Genomic DNA, 20,000 nt, shown 5'->3' on the forward strand with positions numbered 1-20,000 from the left:
TTAATCAGAAAGCTCAAGCCTACTTAGTGAGACCCAATGATTCCAATAATGATGGAAGGTTGTGTACATAAAATAAAATTGAATGTAATTCTTTTGGAGGTACGAGTAGTTATTTCCTTAAAGTGAAAATGAAAATTAATCACTGATTAGTAATTATGTGAGATAAGGGTTGTGGTGCCCGATGTGATAACAGCTCTGACTGGTGAACCCAAGACTGGGGTTCGAGTTCCGCTCAAACTTGATAGTTTCTTTGGTCGCTGCAACATCACCATCCTTGTGAGCTAAGGATATAGGTCTATCTCCTGAGTCATCAGCAGCCAGTGCTTGACCCTCCTTGGTCCTAGTTTGGGTGGAGAGGTGGCTTGGGCGCTGATCATATGTATATATGGTCAGTTTAGAGCATTGTCATGCTTGGCAGGGCAATGTCACTATCTTTTGCCTCTGCCATTCGTGAGAGGCCTTTAAACCTTCAAGGTTCCTAATCCACAAATAGATTTGTCAGACCACGAAAGACGCTAGAGATTCAGCATTTTATCAATAATCTTTTTAATCGTATCAACGATGCAAAACTTCCCGATTTTTTTTCTTTGCAAGGAATTGTTAAGAAAAACACCTGAGTCATTCATCATGGAAGCTAAATAAATACTCTCGATTAGGGATAAGTCATCAACGTCAAGGTAAACTTCTACCAAGGAGCTGCTGTTCATTTACTGAGAGAGAGAGAGAGAGAGAGAGAGAGAGAGAGAGAGAGAGAGAGAGAGAGAGAGAGAGAGAGAGAGAGAGAGAGAGAGAGAGTTACAAGGATTTTGATGTCTCAAAGACTTTTTAGTACATCCGCGGAGACTCCATTTGCTCTTGGAGAGAGAGAGAGAGAGAGAGAGAGAGAGAGAGAGAGAGAGAGAGAGAGAGAGAGAGAGAGAGCGTTTCCTCTTTGCAATGACGGTCTCCATCCAGGCATTACTACACCAGGCAACGCCAGTTGAAGTCTCGTGCTCGAACCGGATAGGTGTGAGTGGAAGGGGGTTGCTGCAACAACCATTGTCTGGCAGTTAGTGGTTCTCCTCTAGTGATTCACGCGGCTTGTTCTCTTATTTAGAAAAGACTTGAAGTGAATTTGATTTTTATGTGCCACCTTACGCAAAGCTCGCATTAGAAACATGGACTCTTATGAAGTACTGAAACTATTTTCTCTTATTTAGAAAAAAAAAGGAAAAAAAAAAAAAAAAAACTGCGCTTGTGAGGAATGAATTTTTTTAGTTTATTGTAGTTGGTTAATATGATATTTCTACGATCATCTATAGAAGGCCTAAATGAAATGTGAATAGTATATAAATAAAAAGTAAAAGACGAGTGAGTACTTCCGTAACGACAAACAAATTATTGTTATACATTTCTTTTTTTATGTAAAAGTGACCAGGTAATCAAATGCAACCGTATATGACCGGAACTATAATTAGACTATTTTCCCTTCACATAGCCACCGTTTAAAATATAACATTGCATAAGAAATTAACTAAAGGATCAATGGCACAAGCAGTTTCATTTAAACATTTAGTGTCTAGCCAATTTTATCCCTAGGTGTTTACTCATTTTACAATGTAAAACAAATAATTAAAGCAATCTGATGATACAGATGTGTTACGAAATCATCGTCATCATTATTATTATCATATTCAATATTACTATTACTATCATTACAGTTATTGCAAATTACCAACTCAACTTTTTAACTTTTTCGTCACTTAGTTATAAACTTGACACATTTCAATAAAAAGTAAATTTTTTAACCTTTTGCGAAAGATTAGGATTGACTGATCTGACATATTATGATTTTGTGATATGGCATTTATCCGGACAACAATGTTCTGTGCATTTTAGAGATAGGATGACCCCTAGCAGGATGACCCCTAGCAGTCTTCTCTTCCAAAATCTTACAATTTTGTAGAATTTTTTTTTTCTAAACAAATTCCGAATGCATACAATTTAGGAAAGAAATTATAAAATGACCCAATAGGTCGTTCGTTCATGATCCTCAGAACAAATCCAAATTATAAAAATATACAATAAACCTTCTAATTTTCGAGGGTGAGGCGGAAGACTTGTTACATTTTTAATCTGGAATACTTCACTACTCCGTTAATGCAATAATTTAGTATTTCACTTCGATGTAGTCAATTCACTTACCTTTGGGCTGCCCAAAGGCAAGAGCCCGGGTCTTACACAAGGTAAGGCAATCTATACAGACAGACACTTACCAACTCCTTACCCTCCAACACTATTGAAGATTATCAAATTCTTAATTTCATCTACAAAATTTTGAATTCTACACCCATTTCTACTTAACGGGCTAAAGAAGGTCATTTCGAAGAAATTTAGATGGCAAAGATTGATATCAATCTTATACTTATCTTTTCCATAGATTCGTAACAAATCAGAATGTATTATCAATGAATGTGCCATTAAAACACTCAGCATTCACACACCCATGATCTTTAACTTACTACCCTGCTTTTTATCTAACAATAGGCTATCTAATTATCATCATATAACTATTTACATTCATATTCTTAATAGAACATTACGAAATTTCAATGTAATTTTAAAGAAGGATGCCAGATACTGAAAACTGTATTCCCCATTTTTCGATACAAATCAAATACAGGGTTTGCAGTGCACAGACCTATATCTGAGTGAAAATTGAGATCAAAAGGAGAGACAGATAACACATTCTATTTTGTATGCTCATAGCATTAACACAGAAGTAACTTTTACGCTAAATGTTAGGAATAAATCACATACAGTACACAGAAAATTTAATTCAATTACCTTTGAATATTACGTTAAAATCATACGACGTAGACAGCAACAGGAGAACAGATATCAGCAAGAAAATGTACATTACTCAACCGGAGCCATTTAATTTACATGGGAGTAGCGTTATCTACCAGGGACAGCAGGGTTCTATGTGCCAATTGGTAACCTAATTGCATTATATATTTATCATCCTTCCTTTTCTTTCGCATATCCAATTATTCTCGACACGTTTACCGATAGTTATGGACTTTTATTTACCCTTTTCAATACCAAATTACGCACACTATAACACACACACACACACACACACACACACACACACATATATATATATATATATATATATATATGTGTGTGTGTGTGTGTGTGTGTGTGTGTTTTAGTGTGCGTAGTTTGGTAATGAAAAGAGTAAATAAATATCCATAGCTATCGGTAAACGTGTTGATGATAATGTGATTTTGAGAGTAAAGGAAAGGACGCTGATGATAATAAATGTATAATGCAATTAGGTTATCAATTGGCACATAGAACATTGGCCCACACATACCTGTGTGTGTATATATATATACCTGTATATATATATATATATATATATATATATATATATATATATATATATATATATATATATATATATATATATATATATATATATATATATACTGTGTTCTTTAACAAGGGTATCTACATAAAATAATACAATTGATAGGGAAAACTCCCACTAAAATAACATCTTCAGACCTTTATTCAAAACGTTCATTAAAGCATGTCTATACCCCTATTACACAGCAGCATTTACCCCAATTTTCCTACAAACTTTTAGGCTCCGTTTCCAGTAAATTTTTCTCCCAGTACCATTCCAGTTCTATGGCTTTATTTTCCCCAACACCTAAAGCATGTGAATTATACTTTTCATTTATCCATAGTTGTCCGTTGTCTCAATTTGACCGAACAACATAAACATATTCTTATGCACGATTTCATCAAAACAAATGTTTGCACCACTTCTCAAACATATCTCTACATTTCTCTATTATCAATTCACATGTAATACGCAAACCGTCTATTTCACCCTACACCATTTTCCCTTCTATAGAGGGTAGGTTCCAAAAGGGTATTTCTCAGCAAGTATCTCTTTTTGACATCTCATGCCCACACATATCTTCCTGACACCCTTTTGACGTCGGGTGAAAGTTGGAAGCGATTTACGGACCTGGCAAACTTATCCCAGGAACTACACTATCCATCAAAAACGTTCACTTGGACTGCACTTTGTAAAAGTAGACGGTTGATAGTCTTCCTTGATAATAATAGCCGTCATTGCCTATAATAGATAGTGCGATATACTACTCAACGCAAATTATGATACTTATAATGTTCTGAAACTTGAAATTTTGACAGGAAAGTTGCAACCTGAAGTAATTGATTTGCTTAAATTGATAGCCAAGCATACTTAAATACGCACTAGGTTTAATTCGGTTAATAAACCCTTTAAAAACATCAAGGTTTCACATTCATTTCCTATAAAGTATAGATAGGTTAAGATTACCAACATTAATACGAATGAATATAATTGAAATAAGAAGGAATAGTTATAGATACCAGGTAAATGAATACCTTTAAATACCACCATTTCTTTCTCCACAACCTTTGATGAAACCTTGAGCAATATTCATGAGGAGGAAAAATAGGAAATAAAAAATTATTGAAAAAAGCTGTTCCAGTAAATGCCGTAAAATAATAATAATATAGTTTCTATACCCTATTTGTTCTCTTTAAAAGGGTAAGGAGGAATAGACGCCTTTATCTTAGTAATCCTGTATAAAACTGCATAATTATTAATAAAAAGAAAAAAAAAAAAAAATTGCTGAAAACGTAAATTCAATTACATTTCCTCGAATCTAAACCATTAGGGAATATAATTAGGAGTATTACATAAATAAAAAAAATAAACCAAAATGTCATGTATTGAATTTTCGTTACAGGTTTTAAGAACGAATAAATAACTTTGTGAATTCTCAAAAGGCTGAAGAGACCTCCAAGACGGGAAAAAATATACGAAGAAATGGAATTCTACAGAATATTAACGGTAAGACCTCGTTTCGTTTTAATTTTTTTTCCAGTATATTAGCAAAGAAATAATCGACAGTTATTTTACTCTTATATACATGTCACGTTTGTTTTATGAAACTGCCCTCTTACGCAGTTCCTTTCTTTGGCAACTCAATTTCCATAATGACACGAGTGTTTATGTGCATTAATAAATATCAATATCTATCATTATCTGTTCCTTTCATAGCAAACTATTTTCATACAAATGGCACATACAAAGACAACCTTTATGACCATAAACTAACATCAGATGAGATGGAATAATAAATAAATAAACATGACCTGAAATAGAAAAATTGTGAAATTATACAAGCAGACAAAACAGGTCAGGCACTTCAAAAAGGTGACACTGTGAGCTTTCGATTTCCTTCGCGATCATCCAAGAGGAGTGGTTGGATTTTCTCTGTAAATTCGAAGATGATTGATGCAAGTCGATAGATGTTGAGCTTGAAAGGGGAAACGTTTGAGAAAAAGAATGAAAAAGAAATTTAAGAAAAGGGGATGAAGTATCATCTTGCTTAACATAAGATACATGTTTTTTTTTTTTTTCAATTACTTGAAGGTACACAAATCCTAAGCCTAAGGTAAATTGAAATTTAATTCTCGATGAAAATATATTAAACGCAAGAAATAGTTTATAGGAAAATACTAGGTCTCGCAAGATAACTAAGTATGGATGCTTTTATTTTGGGTTCTCTTAATAAACATCCCATGGAATAAACTAGCTGACCAAGATAAAAAGGATATTCAACAGACGGTTTTATCCACAACGCTATCACGTTCTTTTGTTTTATTATTTACATCTTTAGTATATTTTATATTTTCTTTTTTTAAACATCAATTAGTAATCACCGTAAAATACGCAATATTTTCAAGTTTACACCTTAAATCCGAATTCATCAACCATAAAACAAACTTTCAACGGTAAAGTATTCATAAAATAGATTCACATCATGCATTAAACCCCACCCCAATGGGAATAGTACTAATTACAGTAGTCTTCTAATCGTGTATTCAACCATTATAAATCTTTGTACAGCATAGCAGCTTTCATAAGACAGTATACGCATGGCTTAGTAATTGGGTTCTGCCTTCCTGTTTCCAGGAATTTACTAATCTGAGCCTCCACTGAATACAAACACACACACACATACTGTACACTGTATATGTTTTTTATTTCTTTTTTAATATAAGAATAACCTACTCCAATTTAACAAAGTGATGTTGTGCTGAGTTCTTTTAATTCTAAGCAGGGATTTTAAAATACGTTCGTTATAGGCAAAAAAAAAAAAAACACACACATGCACGCGCACAAACACATATACAGTGCAAAAAAACCCACACAGATACACGTACAAACACATATATAGGGTAAAAAAAAAATATACGTAAGTACATATGCATGCAAACCCTCACAACAGCAAGAATATTCTTCGTATAACCATTGTATTCCGAAAGAGAGGTGCATTCATTATGTAAAACCCCCTTGTGTATATAAATCACATTTATGAACTCGTAGGAAAGAAAAGCGATACACCCAATTCCCCTTCTAGCCCTTGCCCACAACCGTCACTCCACCAGCAGAATTCCAAATTCTGGTGGAACTTTTTTGTTACCTGGAAGAAAACTGCAGTTGCCTCGCCTTGATCCATAAATCAAGAGTACAAGATTATACAGCTCAATGTGTGGTTTGGTATATCTTTACTTGAATAGTAATAGGATCAAGAATGCATTTTACCTTGGCGTTATGAAGCTGAGCAATAGTAAGAGTTTTGAGGATTTAATATTTTCATAAAGTCAAACGACAAATTCATGGAAATTTACTCATATTTCTACGCTTTAGAAAAAAATTTCGTTGAAATTACTGTTGAAATTACGATGTGTAATGATTAAAAAAAAAAATATTCATTCAGATACTATTTGACAGCCAGGCAGGTCAACATTATCATATAAATCAGTCGTCAATTATGATTGTTAAAGGGTGACGATACCGAGACCAACATATCAGAGGTAATATATATATATATATATATATATATATATATATATATATATATATATATATATATATATATATATATATATAAAAATGGGAGTAATAAATGGGAGTTAGGGGTGTTGTTGAAAATGGTAAAAAAAGGAGACCTGACCGATTGAAATGATTACAGAGACGTCACACTTACGTCAGTGATCATGAAAATATATACAGTAGTATGCTTATTCTAAAGAGACTAGAGAGAAATGTTGATTTGAAGCTGAGATATGAACAAACAGGGTTTAGAACATGTAGAAATTGTACTGACCAAATTTTCATTTTGAAACCTATTATACACCAATGCGTAGAATATAGAATTCCACTTTTGATGAAATTTGTGGACTAGGAAAGTCTTTGATAGTATGCACTGAGCAATTTGTGGAAAATCCTGCATTGTTATGGAATTCCACTTAAATATATGGAATTTGATTAAGTCTACTCATGAGCATAGCGAGAGCACAGTTAATTTTAGTGGAATCCTATCAAACGAATTTCCTGTGAACAGATAAGTACTCCTAGGGTGTGTTGTCAATTATGTTGTTTACCCTCCTAGTTGATTTTGTAACGTGTAGAACAGTTGGTGATGGTGGAGAAGGATTGGACTGGTTTGGTAATAGGAAATTAGCAGACCTAGAGTATGATGATGATGCTGTCCTTATTAACAAAACACAGCAGGATTAGCAAAGCTTGTTTGCCAGAATGCATGAAAAATCACACAAGGTTAGGCTCAAGTTAAATAGAAGAAAGACAAAGATGATGAGAACGGAATATACAATGGAAGATGAAATATCATTGGAAGGAGAAACTATGATTTCCAATACAGGGTCTTTAGAATTAGAGTTTACTGAAAGATTGAAAAAAGCAAATCAGACACTGGCTAGGTTAAGTAAAATTTGGGAAACAAATCGCCTGAAATTATATATAAAATCAGACTATAAAGTATATCAGTTTGTTGAGATCGATGTTACTGTATGGGCATGAGTAGACAATGAAACAATATCCAACAGATTTTGTGAATTTGAGAACAAAGCCCTCAGAAGAATATTGGGAGTTAAATGGCAGGACAGGATTAGAAATGAAACTATAGGAGAGATTAGTCGAGTACCATATGTGGAAAAGATCATGAAGAGGGGTATATGGAGATGATTCGAGCATGTTCTTCACACTCCTCAAGAGAGATTAGTTCCACAAACGTTTAACTGAGCTCCACAAGGCACTAGAAAAGACCAAGACCTACGTGGCTGAGGACTATGAAGCGTGAAGTAGAGACGACTGGCGAAATATAACAAGAGGCCTTTTGCGTCAATGACGTAGGATATACCCGCATAAAACTAACAGAAATCCTGGTTTCGGTTTTTCCAAGATATTTCCTAGAGGACTGATCATATACTGTATATATATATATATATATATATATATATATATATATATATATATATATATATATATATATATATATATATATATACATATATATATATATATGTGTGTGTGTGTGTGTGTGTGCGCGCGCGCGAACGCGCGCATTAGTGGAATATCTGTAAAGGTAAGATTGATTGCAGGAGGAGACAAAATTGTATGATAAATGTAAATGGACCATGAATGGAGAATCATGAAAAATGTTTTCGTGAGAGTTTGCATTACCCCTTTACTGTGTTTGGTGAATATGATTTAGATGCAAAGAGAAAGGAAATCTTGTTAGTATGTATGGAGTTCTTGAAGCCAATAGGAACAGAAAATCGCGCAAAAATCTTTGGAAATGGCGTTTCTTTTCGCTATATATGAATTCCAAATTTACTAGTCATACATACAGAGTAATGAGAAAATTGCGTTGGAGAGTTCCAGAGTTATATGTCCGTGTAAAGTAACTAAAAATCATGATGAATGATGTTAGAAGAGCAATGACTATTCATTAGATGGTAAATATATAAAAAGAGTTCAAGTTTGATAAAGAAAGATGGAAATGGTGAGAAATAAAATTAAAGATTGGAAATGGAGAGCAAAATCCTTTAGGGAAGCTAATAGACTGTTGTGAAGTGAAAGAAAAAAAAAAAAAAGATGGATCAATAAACAAATGTATCTGAATAAAATACAGAAATGTTTATACAACTGTCTAAAATGACTGCATGCATAGCCTGATAAAGAGATAATTTTGTCTTTAATTAATGAAATAACAATAGAAAATTTGTGGTATGGTGGTAAAAATTGGAGTGATTGACTTAACAAGTTGAAAGAAAAGTCTAGGAATACTCAATAAAGATAGATAAATTTGTTTCTTTGAATAATAGTAAAGGCATAAGCGATAACTTGGAGAATTGGAGGGACATAACATACTCAGTATAGCACGGAATGTTTATAGTTTGGTTTTCCTTAAAAAGTAACAAATGGCAGAAATATCAATAGAAAAGAAGAGTTCAGATTTGGACAAGGTATAGGGGGTAATCAAGTTATAGTTGTAAAATATGTGAAAGAAATTTAAAAGTAATAAAATAGCATGTCCAATACATGACCTTATAGAGGGCTTATGACAGAACAGATATACAAATATGCGAAGGATGCTAAAGAGGTATTCAGGAGGAAGGGCCTAAATGTCTTGGAGTGAGCAAAAATAGAGTAGAGTACCACAAGTGAAATTTTTTGCAGTTTGAGTGCATCAAGTATCATTTAGTTAAACTATGGATGTAGCAAGGACTTATGTTGTTTTAAATGTCACCAACTCATGTTAGAGGAAAAAAAAGTATCTATGGATGAATGTATGTATACATGCAGGTGTATTAATATATATATATATATATATATATATATATATATATATATATATATATATATATATATATATATATATATATATATATATATATATATATATATACATACAGTATTATACTCTTTGCGCAAAGTCTTTCTCTGAGGCAATATTCATTAAATGATAAAGCTCTCGTGGTATAAACTATTTTAAGGAAACACTGCTCTAGTTTCTTCTATCTTTTCTTGGCTTCAGGGCCAAACTTTCAGGTAAAGGCGTATTTTTTTTCTGTGCATCTCCATTTACTCAACTCTTACATACAGGAGTTTCATCCAATAACTACAGTAATTACTTTCGTCTGCCCAAATATAAAAAAAAGAAAAAAACCTTCATCTTATATAAAGGAAATACATTCATACAAAAGAGAAGTAAGCTACAAAAAAATGTAAAAACATCAAAATAACTCAAACACAACATCTATGAAATTTTTTTAAAAATTCACATTAACTAATGAAAAAGATACTGAAGATATCTAGATCCTTAATACGGCTTCAAATCCCAAGTTGGAGTTCCGGAGACCTTGTGCTGGAGAAAAATAACTACATAGATTTTTTATATAAATACATATATATATACATACATATATATATATATATATATATATATATATATATATATATATATATATATGTGTGTATGTATGTATGTATGTATGTATGTATAGTACATAAGGGAACATATATGCAACCGACTTAGATCTATAAATAATGAAAAAAAGAAATGTAAATATCACAATAACAAAACTCAAATACTGCACAATTCTCACAATACACTCAAATGGCAGCAAAAACCTGAAGAAAATAAATTTAGAAAACCATATTAAAGCCACGCCCTCTCTCTCTCTCTCTCTCTCTCTCTCTCTCTCTCTCTCTCTCTCTCTCTCTCTCTCTCTCTCTCTCTCTCTCTCTCTGGCAAAAGGATCAAATTTAATGTTCATTTTTCATGGGCTGATGACGTGTTCAGAAGCTATTGTCTTTCATTCTTTTATGAATTATTGCAATTCTTCCCAAATGACATTAAATTACCTGAAAAGAATCTAGGCTACGGTACAATTTTTATTGATAATCTCGTGTTTTATGCCATTCCAAGTTTTTTCGTGCGCCTTTGCGCAAACAGGAAACAATAACGGTCACATACGTCAAGTACATTACACGCGAAGCTAAGTGATTAAATAGTGAAAATACATATTCTTTCGGAAAAATGTTAAAAGTTACTCTCCATTTCATACAGGAAAGAACTAGGAGAGAGCATCTATTCGTTCCAAATACAAACAAGAAAACTCTACCTGTTCTACATCATGTTCTATTCATGGCAGCCTCAGGCAGTTAGCAATGGCTCAGAGAAATTCCCCACTTCTTTTTTCAAGTCAGTAACATTGAAAGGGCGCAGAGGAATGTTTCTTGTGTAGCTGATAGTTTAAAGTAATAAAAATTTTGTGATATTGTCTTATAAATAACAAGGCACTAGAAAAATTGTCTTATAAATATTAATGGCCAATTGTTAGTTATTTTGTTCATCAAGGCTGCCATTTAAATGTTCACATTAGAGCATTTTGGGAATGGTTTCTCGGACTTCCTTATTCGGGGTATTCAGGATAATTTGTTTGGAGATAGCTTTTTCTGCCATTTGTACACATACAGTATCTTTATAAAAACAACTCACTCATCAGAGATATTATTTATCTTTTATTTATTTTAGGATGGATGTGCTTTGTACTCAAGTACCTGGATTTTTATATAAATCAAAGAGTTTGTCATTAAACATGATAAGGTAATACAATAACTGATTTATAATGCATTGTTCATCAAAGAAGAGAACATTAATTATTAAAAGTTTCAATTAATTTGGTTTCAAGCTTACTTAGTTTAATACTAGCGGAAAATGACACGTACTTTCCTATAAAAAAGAAAACATCAAAACCAGTTGCCGCAAAATAAAGAAAAACAATTCTAACAAATCTCCATGTATCGAATGTGTAAGTGTAAAATAAAATTTTATTAACGTTCATTCTCACCATTGTAGAAGCAAGGCAAGGAGAAAATTACCCTAATGCTCGTAATAAGTCATAAATATATAGAAAAAAATACTAATACCCATATAAGAATTAGAGTCAGTACTCTTCCAATAAAAAATGCATGTCCGGTAGTTCAAGAATAACCTTCGATACAACCTTTGAAAATCATCGCCGAGTATACTGGTATTGTCATTTTTTATTCAGTGTTTGTCAGTTTCGCCCTTTCCTTGGAAGTGTCGGTTTGATCTTCCATTTCTCTTGCTGGCCTTTACCTCACATCTCTACTTTAGAAAACTGCTTCCGCGTCAACTCAGGGAACGGAGCAAGGAAATAACCAGTCACACTCACAAACAACAATATCGTTATCACGCCGTCTATCCAATGAGCAATCGACGTTGAATCATAGACAACACCCTTTTCTTTAAAATGGAAACTCCCTCCATAGTCCAGACAGATACGCGAGAAAGTTGACAACAAAGACCTTCTCTTTCATGGAGTATTTGATCTAATCTCGAGAACGTTTGGCCAATAAATCGCTGAATAATTCCCGCCAAGGTCTTCCTTTGTGGGTCTACACAGATCTAATCAGTAATATCCGGAAAGGAAAACAAGTGAGTGGGCAAAAATAAGTGCCCATGGGCCTATAAGAACGTACATAAGGTAAATACAAACTTTAACATATACATATTCATATCATCATGATGCTGATGATGCGACTATCTTTCCAGAGGTGTGTGTGTATATATATATATATATATATATATATATATATATATATATATATATATATATATATACACACACACATATATATATATATATATATATATATATATATATATATATATATACAAACACACACACATATATATATATATATATATATATGTATACTTATATATATATATATATATATATATATATATATATATATATATATCGCAACCAACCTTCACAATGCAAAAAACAAGAGTTCAATCCCACATAGGGGATAACCATGCTCCTTTTATTGAAAAAATGCTATTTGCTTCAGAACTATATTTGTGTTTGGTGGTCAAGCGAGAAATTGTGCCGCAGACGTTATTGTGATATTAATAAAATAGGGTTGGCCACATCATTCCAAATGAGTTGCTGATAAAGTTATAGGAAAATTGTATGGTATTTTAAGGAAACGAATACACACATACACACGCGCGCGCGCACACACACACACACACACACACACACATATATATATATATATATATTATAGGTAGTAGGTTGGCCAGGGCACCAACCACCCGCTGAGATACTGCCGCTAGATAGTTATTAGGTCCTTTGTTGGCCAGACAGTACTACATTGGATCCCCCTCTCTGGTTACGGCTCATTTTCCATTTGCCTACATATACAACGAATAGTCTGGCCTATTCTTTACATATTCTCCTATGTCCTCATACACCTAACAACACCAAGATTACCAAATAATTCTTGCTCCTTCAAGGGGTTAACTACTGTAATGTAATTGTTCAGTGGCCACTTTCCTCGTGATAAGGGTAGAAGAAATTCTTTAGCTATGGTAAGCTCCTCTTCTAGGAGAAGGACACTCCAAAATCAAACTATTGTTCTCTGGTCTTAGATAGTGCCATAACCTCTGTACCATGGTCTTTCACTGCCTGGGGGTAGAGTTCTCTTGTTTGAGGGTACACTTGGGCACACTATTCTATGTTATTTCTCTTCCTCTTATTTTTTTAAAGCTTTTATTGTTTATATATGAAATAATTTCAATGTTGTTACTGTTCTTGAAATATTTTATTCTAATTGTTAATTACTTTTCTTGTAGTTCCCATATTTCCTTTCCTCACTGGGCTATTTTCCCTGTTGGAGCCCTTGGGCTTATAGCATTCTGCTTTTCAAACTACAGTTGTAGCTTAGCAAGTAATAATAATAATAACGATAATATATATATATATATATATATATATATATATATATATATATATATATATATATATAATGCGTGTGTGAATCTGTCTATTCAATAGAACCTCTAACTAACATCTCACCACTGGATCAAGACGATATTCTAAAGGCAATACAGTCACCATTTAGACTTTCTGCAAAGACAAAGCTCAGCCTCTCTTACTACTGGTAATCGATGCAAGCGTGCAAAGTGACTCTTAATCTCTCTGCTAACCATCTCGAGCCTTTCCCTTTAGACAACAGGTCGAATTTCATTGTCTTTACCCTGATACAATAATATAAGCCAAATGTAATGTGTCTTCGTGCGAGATATAACGCGATCCTGATGTTCTTATGAGGAAATAAAACTCAAAAGAAAATCAAATAAACGAGGAAAAGGTATTTACCCGTCAGTTACAATATAAACAGTAAAGGACAGAAAGACAACTAAGAAAAAATGAATGAACAGGTGATAAATTAAGTAAATAAATAGACAAAAACATAAGTAAACAGACGCAGCATATGTTACTTATTACTTTCAGAGATCTAATTAATTATCCGAAGGAACTTTGTAATTTTCCTAAACAAAATATCGGTTATATTAATTCATGGTTTTTCGAGAAGTCTTGTTGACATTCAGACAGACAAGACATTTCGTTTGCCGAAATAAAATGTACCCACCAAATTTCACCATTTACGGAAATTACAGGGTGAAGTCAATTTCATATATACGCCAATTTTCGACACAACCTTCTCTTTATGGAGGTCTTCGTATCTTTTTATACAATACGTTATCAGGGAGTAACACGTGATGTATGAACAACAAAAGCGATTTATTTGCTATATAAACACAACCAAGGCATTTCTTATTTTCTTTTTGTATTAATATTATGAAAGAGCCGTAAATTACAAATAATTAGGAAGTGATTACTGCTGAAAATTAACAAAGGCTCTATGAATTCATATAGGTATTGTAAGATTTTATGCATAAAAAATAAAGTAAATTGTATTTTCAGTTATCTGTAAATATATATTTGGAAGTCAAAACTACAATGTAGTTAACTGATAGGTTATGTTCGACTGAGACGATTCAACGAAAAAAAAAAGAAAAAAAAGATTAATAATCACAATGCAGTTAAGAACTAATTACATGATTGGCCAGCACTCAAGCTGGAAGTTGATTGGCCGTAACGAAATTCAAGGGAGAAGAATGCATTGCTGTGAATGAACAAATTCATTGGCTTGAACCATCTCTATGCAAACCAAGTCAATTAAATCTAAACTTATTTGAATGCAAATGAGTTTTACATTTAACCTTCATTAGTACATAAACCCGGTGTTTAATTAAACACACATGATACAGCAGGTTCTTATTAAACAAATAGATTCCAGATAACTCAATCTGTAAAATAGGGATTCTAGATAATTACACCTGTAAAATCAGAATTCCAGATAATTACACTGGCAAAATCATGATTCCAGATAATTACACCTGCAAAATAATGATTCCAGACAATTCCATCTGTTAAACGGTTAAACTCTTAACAATTAATAAAAGATAACTTAATATGTAAAATCAAACAACGGATTAATAAATAAACCCCACAAGATAAAGTAACTGAGCAATAAAAAAAAAATTAAAAAAAAAAACACACACACACATACACACCGTTAAGAAACAAACGAGAGCTGATGCAATTCCTGTTTCTGACCACAAACCTACAATGTTCTCAATAGTTTACGACCCAGTGAAATAGAAGAAAGGACATACTGTATAACCGCCAATTTACCATTACATGGAAAGTCTGCGGACTGGCTTGTTTCGGTTACTATCTTTCTTACATAGCTCTCTCGATTAGCAAATAAAAGGTTAGTCTAAGTGCTTAGCATTTATCAGATTCTTTAAATTATCTAGGTTAGAATATACTGTTTGAATTATTAAATAATTAATCCATAATATACTATTACTAATTTCAAAAGATAGATATATTTTATTATAATTTCTTATATCAGTAGAAAATACAGGAGAGGCAGGTAAAAACACATTGAGAAAGGAAGTCACAGCAAATTATCCAAAGAGTGAATACTAAACAACTCATTTATCCTCTGAAGCCTATCTTATTCTTAAAGAAAACACCTAGCATACTCCATATATGTTTATATATACTATACATATGTATATATGCTGTACACACATACATACATACATACATACATACATATATATATGTTTATATATACTATACACATGTACTGTATATATACTGTACACATATACATACATACATACATACATACATATATATATATATATATATATATATATATATGTGTGTGTGTATGTGTGTGCCTCTGCGTTGGTTATATATATATATATATATATATATATATATAGTATACATATATGTATGTATGTATGTATGTGTGTATGTCTATCTATCTATCTGTCTGCCTATCTATCTATCTATCTATATTTTATATATATATAGATATATATATATATATATATATATATATATATATATATATAAATATATACAGTATGCACACACACACACACTCACACACACACACACACACACACATATATATATATATATATATATATATATATATATATATATATATATATATATATATATATAATGGATATGAAAAGTTACATTTTAATGTTTGAGCGCTAGTTGATATACTTCAATAAATACATCATCACATCGATTAAAACATATTTAGGCCATGCGTAAATGGAAAATGGAACAAGTATATTACCAACACGTAATGAATCAACGTCATCACAACTTGCAAGAATTAAGGGTCCGTGTAACATAAAAAAGCAAATAACAAAGTGTTTAATTACTGTAATTGCTACGATAACAATAGATGGCACATGGAGAAAATTGCAGACCTCAATAATAGCGTATAAAACCTTCAGAAGGCTGTGGTTATATTTTAAGTTGTTTGTTTTATTTTCTATTTTCACCGCAAGGACATCGGGAGATATAAATCTATGTCAATGTAGTTCTGTTCTGAAGACGTAGTATAGAAATGCTGGGAGGAAAAAAAATAAATGGAGATGAAGTCTTGAATAGCCATAATTGCATTGTGTGTGTGTGTATGTGTGTGTGTGTGTATATATATATATATATATATATATATATATATATATATATATATATATATATATATATATATATATATATATATATATATATATATATATGAATTACTGACTCCCGTGACTAAATATACAGCGAGAGCCAGTAGAGAAATATTGAAAGGCTAGCACCTAAGGCTTTGGTGCATTTTAAAATACACTTTATCAAAGTATGATACTGCCCCCTGAAGAATTGTAGTTTATCTTATTACCTATATCACTTGTTTATTCAACGCACGACAACTAAAACACTTTTAAACAAGTATAAGGTACTCTGCTTAGGTATCATCACTACGGAAAACGTTTTATGAGATATCATTTTAATCAATAATAATAATAATGATTATTATTATTATTATTATTATTATTATTAATATTATTATTATTATTATTATTATTATTATCGTTATTATTATTATCTGTATTTGGAGAACAATTTCACATTAATATTTTCGTAAAAGAGTATAAAAAAAAACCTTTCGAGAACCTCCTCGATTCTCCTTTGAAGAAGAGAGTCGAGAGGTTCTTGAATGATCTTTGTGTATGATTACCTGTTTAATACATTTTTTACAGATATGCAGATTTGCTTCCTCATTCTTAAACTCATGCTATTGTGAGTTTCTCATTATAATAATAATATCAATAACTATTATTATTATTATTATTATTATTATTATTATACGCTATCCGTCAAAACATGAAGTATAAATACCCACTCTTACCATTCCCTTTCCCCCACACCCTTAGTACTGAGCATATTAATTTAAATCATCAATTTAACTGTGAATGTTGGACGACAACAAACACATCTGCAATATTCAAAACTTCTGTTCCAAATAGCCCCGCACATATGTCAATTTAATATTCAAAAATTAATTCGTTTCTCATTTAAAATGGTTTTATCACCATCAATGCATTTTAGTACCATTCATTTCATTACATTATGATAACAAATGTGAGAGTTTTACAACATAAAATTATGGATACACTCAATCTTCCCATTCATCTTTTAACTACCAAATACAATTATTTTCATTCACGAAAATCGTGGTAAACGTGTAAGCGCCCAAATAGGCAACAAAGAAAAGCTCATTCTAGGGAAAAAGGTGAATGAAATAAAGCATGACCGTATCAATTACTTCACCGAACCATTCTTTCCCGTTTCCCTCCTAAAGAAGTAGAGATTTGGAAGGGATTCCCAAAAGGAAATGGAGAGATGGAGCAAGAAGGATAGTTGGTAGGTCTGGAGGACGTCTAAGCAGCCCAGGTGGTGTTTTCCCAGGAAACTGAGCCCACATTCTCGCTGAATATCGGCTTCCTGTGGACGGCGTTCTAAAAGTTTTCCCTCTTCTACTGATGGAAAGTGGAGAGTTTAAAATGGAAAACCTAAACTTTTTTTTTTTTTCTAAAGTAATTTATGTGATCATCCGGTGAATTCTTGTTCATTCCTTGAGTTCTGGCCTGAGGTTAATTTTCTCATGCGATAGTCTGTGATGTTTGAATTGCACGATGAAAGATGGATTCAATTGAGTTTAAAATTTACAATGAACATTGAAAAAAAATAAGTATATGGGTAACAATAATGAATTCAATATAATTGTTTGGTACAAAGAGGAGATAGAGTTGAATATGTTCAAATGAGATTCTCATGCACGGCGAAGTGTAGGACTTTTAAAGTCTGTAAGATTTGTACGATCTATTCATTGTGTTACACATACCCGGTGTCAATTCAGACAATTACAGGATGATAATAGTTGTGCTGATTTTTTTTTCAGAAGGTACCAAATTGTGGGATACAGAAATAAAATATATATATACTATTCGTAGGTTTTTCTTCTTTTCTAGTACCGAAAGAGAAATTTGTAATAAGAATAAATTTAAGTGAATTCATGATAATAGCCTCTTGTCATGCCAAAAAATAATAGCTTCTGTGTAATTCGGTTTGGTGTCCTTATAATTTTTTTAAAACTATTCTACTACTACTACTACTACTACTACTACTACTACTACTACTACTACTACTACTACTACTACTACTAATTTGGAAAAATGCAATGGTGGTACAATATTAAGAGATACAACTTGTCTCTGATAGTTCCACTTAAACGGGAATCAAATGTGATCTAAAATATTACTACATGTGTTCACGCACTCCGATACTCACACGCACAGAAATGGAATCTAATGTCTATCATTGCCAGGTCTTACGAGAAGTTTGATACAGATTACCTAAAGTAAAGTAATCAATAGGGGTCCACTTGAAAAGGGTCGTACTATAAGAAAAGAAAAAAAAAACAATGGTAGATAATTCCATAACTTAAATGTAGGAGGAAATTACAAACTCATCAAAAAGTAAAAACCACTGATAGGCATGGAAAAAAATGTAAGAACAGGAACAAAGACGGTTAAGTTTGAGTTAAGACAATAATGAGAAAAATGATGAAAAAAATGACAATTCCCCAGTGGAGAAAGAAAATGAGGATCAAGAAATAAGATGGGAGTAAGGCTGATTATACGTATTACTTAATGTTCAACCCAATTGAGAATAGATGTGAAATGCAGTACACCCCATATATAGGAGCAATAGTGATGGGATGAATGATTTTAGGATTAAATAAAGCTTTGATTAGCAGATTAATGAAAAGAATTTGAGGCAAATAAGCAACACCTTCGAGTTGCCAATGGATCACTCCATCCAGCTCTTATTAGGTACCTGTACCTGTATCTTCTTCGGTCAAAAAAAAAAAAAGGGTGTGAGGCTCGAAATATCAATAATTGATATTAGATGAGAAAATAGAGGATTGTATATCCCTACAACCACCACTCTCTCTCTCTCTCTCTCTCTCTCTCTCTCTCTCTCTCTCTCTCTCTCTCTCTCTCTCTCTCTCTCTCTCTCTCTCTCTATATATATATATATATATATATATATATATATATATATATATATATATACACATATATATACATATATGTATATATATATATATATATATATGTATATATACAGTATATGTATATATATATATATATATATATATATATATATATATATATATATATATATATATATATATATATATATATATATATACATTAGTCAAAAGTCGATCTTTATTGCATGAATTT

At 32.0% G+C, this 20,000-nt stretch overlaps 1 protein-coding gene across 2 annotated transcripts in view; it reads left to right on the forward strand.

Annotated features, from left to right (window-relative positions):
* The first annotated feature begins 974 nt into the window (after positions 1-974).
* The window catches only part of LOC137643668 (uncharacterized), a 53,248-nt gene continuing 34,222 nt past the window's right edge, over positions 975-20,000 (forward strand). Inside the window, exons 1-2 of one of the 2 annotated variants that reach the window (XM_068376385.1) lie at positions 975-1,008; positions 4,800-4,903. In XM_068376385.1, the coding sequence (XP_068232486.1) occupies positions 4,880-4,903 (24 nt within the window). In that variant the 5' untranslated portion in view covers positions 975-1,008; positions 4,800-4,879. Of the gene's footprint in view, positions 1,049-4,799; positions 4,904-20,000 lie in introns of both variants that reach the window. The other variant, XM_068376384.1, reaches the window with a different exon arrangement.

Source organism: Palaemon carinicauda, chromosome 7, assembly GCF_036898095.1.
Source record: "Palaemon carinicauda isolate YSFRI2023 chromosome 7, ASM3689809v2, whole genome shotgun sequence".
NCBI classification, from domain to species: Eukaryota; Metazoa; Arthropoda; class Malacostraca; order Decapoda; family Palaemonidae; genus Palaemon; species Palaemon carinicauda.